The sequence below is a fragment of the Anabas testudineus genome, chromosome 11 (assembly GCF_900324465.2).
Source record: "Anabas testudineus chromosome 11, fAnaTes1.2, whole genome shotgun sequence".
In the NCBI taxonomy this organism is placed as follows: domain Eukaryota; kingdom Metazoa; phylum Chordata; class Actinopteri; order Anabantiformes; family Anabantidae; genus Anabas; species Anabas testudineus.
Window position 1 is genome coordinate 6126219 of NC_046620.1, and position 9945 is coordinate 6136163.

The following is a 9945-nucleotide window of genomic DNA, read 5'->3' on the forward strand; positions in this document are numbered from 1 at the left end:
ACAAAATGCTTTTTTCTCCTTTACATTTTAACTAGCCCACTGTTTTTAAACATCTTTATTGTGCTATTAAGTTTTTATAAAAAGCTGAATATAAACTTGAACGTATTCAAATCCCCAATCAGTGCGTTTACATGCGCTTAAGAAACCAGATTACTCAGAGAAATCAGGTAATCACAAAACATACATTTACATTTACTGGTTACTGCAAATCTGCATTTAGAAGCAGCAGATCAGTAATCTGAATTTAACAAATATGCAGTGGAAACAATCTTACTTGGACTTCTACAGCCGACGTGCTTTAGATTTAGTCTGCTCATTTTAGCAGCAGAAAAACAAATAAAAACTTCAGTTCTTTGTTTTTGGTCATGTCAAAGCAAGGTGTTGATTTGACCATGTGGTCATTTTGGAGGCTGCAGTTTGTGCTGTGAGGTGTTGCTGTTATTTAGCCTCTTTAATATAAAAGTGTTTGGACAAAAAAATAAAATAAAACAGTAGTAAAACAGCAGTTTAAAAACTCAACCTCCTAAATGATCAGAAAGTTGGATCAACAGCTTGAACTGTACATTATAACCTTCACAAAGGTGAATTTATTTCAGCTCTGTTGAATTACACATGATGTTTACACCAACTTAACTTTAATAAATCAATTAGACAGGGTTCATGACTCAGTTTTGTACAAGGCAAACTGTGACTGAAGCAGTTGTGAGGTACAGGAGACCCGATCACGGTCTGACAGTGGGATCTAACAGATTTGAAGAGGAACTTCACAGCATGTCGGACATGAAGCACAAGGCCAGAGCAAACAGAGGCGTCGCAAACCTCTCTGATCTTCAAGATGTGAAAGAAACTCAGTTCAGCTCAACATAAAGCCAGAACAGTCCAACTTCTGTTTAAAGGAAACAAATGTGTGTGCACTGTCTGGGCCTTTTCTGGGTTAATGTGCAGCTCTGATTGGTGCAGATTGCTCCTGTAGTTGATTCTGAGCCTGGAGATCAACCAAAGTTGGACGTTGACCATTAACAGGAAGCTCCTTGTCACAGTTGTTTGCAAATTACTGAGGCAATGAAAACAGCTGTAAGATGGAAACCTGAGCCATCGTCATCCTTTCAAAACTGGCTCGTTAATCTACTTTGCACCTGCTTAAAGTGTAATAAATCCCCCATCCATGCACATTAGACTTCTAAATAATCAGGTTAATGTAATAAAATACACAAACTTTAATTATGTGCATAAACATCCGTGTCGGCACAGCGAAGGATGTTTAGATGGATGAGAAGCTCCGTCTCCGTCTCCCCGCATCAGCTTTATACAATAAACATTTTCCACCTAGTTAAACGAACCCTGTTTCACTGCAGTTGTCCACAATTTATCACGCAGCGTGTTTTCTGCTGAAGCAGGGGACCAGACCTAGTGGGCTTTGGTGTGAGGAACCTTTTATAAGACGAGAGGAATGCAGACTCAGTCCTATAAACTCTGGTGATGCTAACAATGCTGGGCATTTTCAGGGGCACGGTGAGCAGCAGCAGCCACGCAGACAGAAGACAAACACCACATAGTCAGTGAAGGCATCGTGTGGACGAAGCCCCTTGCAGCAGGAAGAGAAAGTCAAAACTAAATGCATGAAAAGGGAGAGTGAGAGCAGCTCGGAGCACACTCTCAGAAAGGTTAATAAACTGCATTCATTTCTAAACCAGTGGGTTTTTTCTCCGGGTCACATTTTTCCGTTGCCACTAACTAGGCCACACGTCCAACAGCACAGTACTCTGCACAACAGTGTCTGCTGCATTTAAAGCAGAAGGAGGTGAATTAAATGCACCATATGAAAATATGCAAATTAAACACTTCAGATGTAACCGTCCACATGGTTACAACAACACACCACAGGGGAAACAACTGACTGTATTTTTGCAGAATACAGCAACACACGTTTACAGTAGTGGTGTGAAAACACAAACTGAATTATTTTTATTAAACTAGAAAGCAGAGTTTATTTTCACTGTAACTTCCATACAACACAGGAAGTAATTTATTTGATAATTTAGTGAATATCAGCTAAATAAAACGCTGGTGTTTTGTACAGTGTTTGTAAGGTTACCGGGAGAACGCAGAACGCTTATCTTTCTCAATTTTACAAAAACAAAAGTTCCTATTGAGAAATATTTTCACAAAATATTGTTGTTGCCCATTTGTCGCGAGTTCCCTCCCTTGCATGCTGCATTTCATATTTATTTCGTCTTTTTTTTTTTTCGCTCACGCCTTCAGTATCAGAGAGAAACGATTGTTTTGGTTGCATAGCTTAACACAAACGAAACCGCCTGACGATTGTCTACTTGTCAATTTGATGGATGTGCAACATTTGACAGAGGATTTTCTAAAGCAAACACAAAACGCCTATGACAACTTATCTGTTATTTTATTTTTGTTTATTGTTCTTTCTTTATTGTATTGTTATAATAGTTTATTATTGTTACCTGTGTTCAGTAGTCTGGTTTGTAGATGGGAAATTTTTTACTTAGCATTTCAGCGTATTATTTACTTATTATTATTTTATTGACGTCATAAATAAGGTTTAGCACAAAGCATCAAAAGAAGGTTAACTACTGCTTCAAATACTTTAACCTCAAATACCATTAATGTTCTAAAAACAACAGGTGCATTAGTGAATTTGAAAACATACAGTAAGTGGAATTTATAAGTGGAAAAAATGTGAAAGCTTATAAAGTGACACGACCCACTGACTTTTTTTCAGATAAAATCGAAACCTCTTGAGGTAAAGAGTCAGGGAAATGCTTTACCCCTTACTGTGGTGAAAGTTGGTTAGTCTGGTTGCCAGGGCCTTGAATGCAACACATCCTTAATCTCACTTTTAACTATTTCCAACACAGAAATTCAAGTTGGTGAAGTTGTACTGCTCAGTTTAAGCACTTTTATCTTTGCAGATACTAGGAAACCCTAGTTCACCATAGTTCATGTGTGTTTCAGAGAGGGAGTGTGTCTGTCTGAAGGGGAAACCGCTGTGTATTTCTGCAGAGCTGCTTAGAGACCAGCTGTTTGAGAAAAGTAAACAAAGACTCAGAGGAGGGGGAGAGGAGTTTCTAACTTCCTGAATTGTTACCGACAAACTGCGTCATAGGATCATTCCTCACGCACACGGTGGCACTTTAAATGTACACTTCGAGCTAAAGTTGAGAGATCATAACGCCTGCGGCAAAAACAGCCCTGAAAGTTTAGAAAATGCCTGTGAATTGAAAGGCTTGAATTTTGAGTTTTATTTTGTTGAGTTGTCACGTTTTTCCTGAATGACTCTCACAAGTGTCCCTCGAGGGTAAATGATTCACCGAGCACCTGACGGCGAGGTTTTCGTTCCATATGACTCCACAGAGAAAAACAAAGGATCAGAAAATATGTGCAGCTTAAAACAGCAGTTGATTCCTCTCTTTACTTAATACTAGTACGTGAAGGTTGATTAGGATTTAAATACGAATCCTGTCCCAAAGTAACACAAAGATTAATCTAAGCTAAACAGGACAAAAAGTCCATTCCTCTGTGACATTTGTTGTGATGTGTTTTGCTTTCACACAGTGAGTGACCGGGTTGTGAGTTGTACAATTTGAGGTGAATCTGGTGTTAATATATTATAACGTATATAACTATTTTGATAATTTTTTCATTTATCAACCAAAAACATAACAACAACATTAAATCTTTCCAGCCTCTCAAACATAATTTTAGATTTTCATTGTCATGATCTCACTGTAAACTTTAAATCTTTGGGTTTAAGCCTTTAAGTCAAACAAAACATTTGAACACATTATGTTCGTCCTGCGAAAGGGAAATGTAGAGCAAAAACTTAATCTGCAGCATTTAAATCAATCAAAAATAATTTATCAGGCAGAAATACCAAAATGATCAAGTTCGAGTTCTTCTATTGAGAAGATTTGCTGCATTTGCTGTCTTGGTCACATATCATAGTAAATTAAATAATCTCCATCTGCAGCTCTAATTGAGAATATTGCTTATTACGTACAATAATATAAAACAGACATGACAGGAGAAGTCAAGAAGCTGTATCCTAATACAATGGATCTGCCAAGCAAATAATAATTATATCATCATTTAAAGGTTTGAGAATCACTTTTCTAGACATATTATTCACTTTATATAATAAAAACACTGCAATATTACTTCTAAGAAGGTATAAACTGGATAATACTTTATCAGGGCTGATATGAAGATTTGTCTAGAGCTAGAGCAAGCTTGTACTTGGATCCTCCTACATGCTTTCTTTGCACTGAACCAGTGAGAACTCAGCGTTTCACCTGATAGATGTCAACAGTGCAGCCAGATCGAGAAGGTGTCAATAAAGCAATTCACTACACTGACAGGAGAAAGCGCGTCGAGTCAGATTTTAGACGAGCGGGAAGAAAAATGCTAGTGTGGTTTCTTTTTATACCAAATTAGAACCACTGCCAAACCTCTGAGGCACAAAATAAGTGGAGAAGAGGTTTCCCATTATCCAGACAAAACTCAGACGACTGAATTAAATACCACCTTTGCATTTGTGCTCATAGCTTCAAGCTGAGAGGTTTTAAAGCTGGGCACTATGCATCATCATGTGATGGCTTTAGGCCATGAGGAGGTTCTCTTTTAGCCCTAGGAAAAGATTTTCTTCAGAGCAGAGTTGAAGCATGTGATAGCGTGCCATGCAATTAGCATTTCCTGTCTGATAAAGGAATCGCCTTGAGTGCATGCCCGGGAGTAGAGGTGATGAACGGGGTAAAAAGGCACGACACGAAGCCAAACAGATGCCTCAGCAAGTTCTCAAACACTGAAGAAGTAAGCTGGGTACTCCCAACAAAGTACTGATAAAGTTCACTAGAACTGGGATTCGCAACACATATTAAGTTCATCCTGTACACTGAGCAAATTAAAATACTGTCTGTTTGGGTAAACATGCTGAGACAACAAAGTTTATAGGAAAAAATGTAATGTACTAGCATTTATCATTACAATTAAGGTCACAGTGGGGTCTTAATCTGACTGGCCTCTGTAGACCGGAGCCACTGCACAAAGTGATTGTTTACTTTTCAACAAGAGACACAAAACAGCTTAAAAAAGACAGAAGACTGGTCTAAACAGATTCAAAACAACAACAACAACAACAAAGAGACAACAACAGATGCAAAATGATCGTATGAACGGGTAAAACAACCACAAAGAGACACAAAACAAGTGCAGAGAGATGCTAAACAACCACAAAGAGATGCAACGCAACAACAAGACAAAGAGAAACTGCAAAAAAAAGACGCAAAATGATTGTAAAAGATGCAGAGTGACCGCAAAGACATAGGTGTAGGTTAACAGAAACACCACAAATGCAAAACAACCACAAAGACATAAAATGACTCCAAAGAGATGTAAGGAAAGTACATATGATGTAAAACAGCCACCACTTCACAGGACTATGACACAGAATGACAAGAGAGACGCATAGAACTCCAAAAAGACGTAGACTGACAACAGAGAGAAACCTCAGAGAAACAAAACAGGTACAAAAAGCTGCTTATCAATGCTAATCAACTATTTAAAGATTTCTTCTCATGAATTGACAACTGTTCCATCTCATTTTAATATCTCAGTCTAGATATTTTACCCTCAGTTTAAATATAATCCCACCTCGTGCATAAGCTCCAGTTCTATTGTCTGCAGCACAAGAAATAAAAGAACAGTCCATTAAAAATAGAATCGTTTGGCTGCCGTTTCTATCATCCTCCTGTTGGTGATGTAATGTACTGTTCTGAAACTTAATTATTTATGTTGTTTGGCCAAGAAAGCCCAGTGAAAAAAAGCAGAGCACAGGAAGTGTTTATATGATAAATAAACAGACGGACTCTGGCTCGCTGCTCACAGACATGAGGAAATCTGTGCTGTGTGGATCGACTGCTGGGGAATGGCAGTGATGCACATTTTCACGCCCAGCATGTAACGCTGCAAATTCAGAGATCTGTGAACTAGAAACGTCTGCTGACACGTAAATCTGTCAGTTCTCAACATAACACACAATCCTTCAAGCCAATTGGTGTTCTGTATTAGCATGGGAAGATGCTGTAACTTCAGTGTGGTCCATCAGGCCTTTGTATTAAATAAACATTTTATAGTTTATTTAACTGTTTACTGCTGCAGGAGGATCAATAAAGATCCACGCTCCCTCTCTCTCTCTCTCCTGCTCAAATTAGTCGCTGTTAATAACTGCTTTTACAATAACGAATAGAAACTTGAATAGTCGGTCTGAACAACAACCATGGCTGAAAGTGAAAGTTTTGCTGCTGCTGATTCTATGTGGAGGATTTGCCTCCTGTTTAATTATAGAAGATCATAGGCCTGTTGCAACATCTGAATCCAAGTTTGATTTAAAATTTTAATTAAAGACAAAATCAACACTAACTAGTCTGTTTCACACGAAATGCTGCACCATCTCCATTTATGCTTTAAATTAATCAACAACAACCAAAACACTGCTGCAGAGAATTTCAACTGAACCTCCCTCTCCCCACCAGGCTGCTGGAAGCAGTTTTCTGACGGTTCAGTCTGTCTTTTTGTGTTTTTGTCTGCTTTTTTGGCTGTTTGACAGATTTCCTGCCTCATTCATTTTTGCAGTAAAGACATCAGGAGGTGTTTTGAACTCATTTTCAGAAAACCATGAATTTATTTCCTCCATTGCAAGAACAAGTTACATGATCCTGGAGAAACGTCTGCTGGTGAAGCAGGAATAAGGAGACACATGCTAGCTTGAGAACATCGGGGCTAAAAACAACACCGGTACTCTCTCAATATACAAAAACTAAGTCATCCGTCACATGCAACGAGATCCTAAGTAAACATGAAAGAAACATTTCCTCCTTGATTCTGTGAAATAATGACTCTTCTCATTGATTATGAACCGGGAACTGGCACCACATGGAGTTCAATTACAATGATAAAACTGGATCTAGTTTCATTTCTTCTTCGCACATCAAGGCTCTGTGTTGGCCAATCACACACACCCCTGTGAAATACTTCAAAACACGAACGCCACGTTCATGTTGTGAAGTTCATGGTGTAACAATTCTTTAGCACAGGCTTGATTACTTAATCGCGATTGGACCAAAACAGTGACAAGACAATAAAACAGGTGTAAATAAACAACAAGCCCTAGCTTTAAACACAATAATTATTTTGTAATTTACATTTGAAATGAAAATGGTTCCATCTTCCTGAACTTTCATACAAGCTTGTGGATGTTTGTATCATGTTTCTGAATCAGTTTACACCTCTAGTGCCACCACAATAACACAGAACAGACTGAAAAGAAAAGAAACGGTTGTACAATATTGTCTGTGCGTATTAGAAACCATTGCACTGTGTTTTGGCATCTGAACACAGTCTCGGTCTGAAACGGCAGACAAGAAAAACACTTGCTAGGTAGAAAGTAGAAGTTCTCATACTGCTACGCTGCAAATATTTTATTGGATAAACTGACGTGCCCACTTCAGAGCTTCACAACCCGTCAATTCCTTTTTCTAACTCCAGCCAACAGTTCTCAGAGGAGGTATTTTATATCTTAACTCAACACTGTAACTAACTTTTATGGTGCAAACCAATTTTTACAAAGCACAACTCCCACACTACGTTCAAACTGAAGATGTGTTTGAACTTACACTCAGCTACTGCTGAACCTAAACACGGCTCAGCAACACTGTATGTGAGCAGTTAAGAAGATGGCGACCGCAAAAGTGGAGAAACAGATCAAACTTATTTCACCATCTCAGGAGCAGAGCCAAAAATCACAGCTGCTGAGGTCAGAACAATCAGAGAAGCTACACCAAACACAGCTTCATATCACCAGATCCAAAAACCTTCCTTCAGTCTGCTTCATGTCTCACAGCGTTGACATTTCATGACACACGTAGAGGTAATAAAGGCACTATTTTAAGGCAAATAACACACCTCAGGCCGACAACACGTGGCAATCTAATCGTCTTGTGGTCAAAAACATAGCAGTTCCTCTTTGGGCTTACATCCAATCGACAACTCCACCAGCTGACAAGAAAAACACTGCAGGTAAAGTTAGTGTCATGTTGCAGACTCACCTTTTAAATTTTTCGGGTTGTTCTGCTTGGTGCGCGGCATCTTTCCACCTCAGTTCACAGATGCATCTTGGGGGAACTGGTTTCTAATGCTGGAGCTTGAGATGAGCCGAATCCTGAGCTGCAGTCTTCGTACATCTACAATAAAACAAAAAACAAAACATACATATTAGGTCAGAACCAGTAAACGTGAACTTCACGATGAATGAGGCACTATGCCCGTCTTGATGTGTGTAGCCTCGTCTGCTCTCACTTGGCAGCTGTCTGGGAGTCCAGGACAGAGCCGCTGATTGAGTTTATTCCCCAAACAGGTGTTCTGGCCGGACTTTTCATTTCATGCCTCTCCTCTGTAAGACCGAGAAATGTAGCTTGTGCTATTGTCTGCTGTCAGTGGGAGGAGGTGTGAATATGGTGTCCCCATATCAACATAACCTCTGCAGCAGCTGCTATCTGCCACTCTGATCTCAAACAAAAGACACAGAGAGAGGTGGAGAATCGGTTGTTGTTTATGGGAAACGTCTGATTGATATGTGAGTGGCTGATGCAGACTGCCTGCTCTTCACTTTGACGAATGTCAGCGAAGATGACGATTGATGCAAACAATAAGCTCCTCTGTGCACCGGTGAGAAACGCTCAGGGCAGCCGGGCGGCCACACAGAGGTTACGTCCCTGTGGAAGTTGAATCATGGCAGAAAGTCAAAACATCAAACGAAGAGCCACAACTGAACCCACCTTCACAGGGGGACCTGTGTTCACTCTGACTGCTCGTGATGCCCTTTTACAAAACGACAGACTAGAAGCTCAGTATAGATTTGATGCAAATTCTGGTTTGGTAGAAGCAACATGGGACAAAAAGGTGGGTGTAGAAGTTAAATGCTACCAAGATGTCAAACCCACAGAGCTGCACATGTGAGCTGACTGCCATGCCTAAAGAGCCACAGGAGAAAATCTGCATACACAGAAATGCACAAAACATGAATAATGTCTAATTTAATGACACTTATGAGCTTTCTCGCCGTTGCATCATCTCCATCTTGTCCCCCTTAACACCTCTGCTGGAGCAGTGAACATTGCAGTAAACAGCAGTGCTCCAGGAATCAGCCTTTGTTTCCCCTCATCCAATATTACATAACACTTACTACAACTGGATGATGATTTTTCTCCATACAGTTGGTACATGTGGCGCTAGAGCAATGACATCATCTCACAGTGGATTTCGGTATAGACTCACTGTGCACGGCGCCTGCACCAGGTTGCATAAAAAAAACAAAAAAAACAAAATAAAAAAAAACACATCCAGGTCGGCTTAAAGTCACACGGCGGAAACATGAACAGGTCCTCACCTGGCTCCCTCGGTGATGCAGGTTTTTTCAGTACAGGTTCGACGGTGCGGATGAGGCGGAAGACACAGACGTGCACATTTTCTCTGGCGCGTCTGTCAGTCCGTCTGCCAGCCTGTCTGCTTGTATGTGTGTGAAAAGATATTTGAGGAAACACCCTGATACTAACAGGGGAGAGAAAAACATAGCGCTGATTCTGCGCTGTAACGTTATGTCCTAAACCCAGTCCGGCTGCAGTGCACTTGCAGGTGATGAATGATTTCCATTCACACCTGAGGATCAGCCAGAGGTATTATGTAAAAGCAGAGAAGCGGCGGAGCTAATGAATGCATGCATGGTCACGCATGGACGGTGTCTGAGAGTGTGTGACATACTTAACAACACTGTCAGATATCAGAAATATAAATATAGAGCGATGCAGAACAGGATTTGTTCTCTCCACGTCGCATGGAGCTGGACGCCAAGTTCATCGGGTGCAG

At 40.1% G+C, this 9945-nt stretch overlaps 1 protein-coding gene across 1 annotated transcript in view; it reads right to left on the reverse strand.

The window, feature by feature from the left end:
* hivep1 (HIVEP zinc finger 1) overlaps positions 1-9557 on the reverse strand; it is a 47707-nt gene extending 38150 nt beyond the window's left edge. The window contains 2 exon segments of the mRNA XM_026348644.1: positions 8130-8264; positions 9470-9557. Of these exon segments, the coding sequence (XP_026204429.1) occupies positions 8130-8169 (40 nt within the window). The 5' untranslated portion in view covers positions 8170-8264; positions 9470-9557.
* Between the last annotated feature and the right edge of the window lie 388 nt (positions 9558-9945).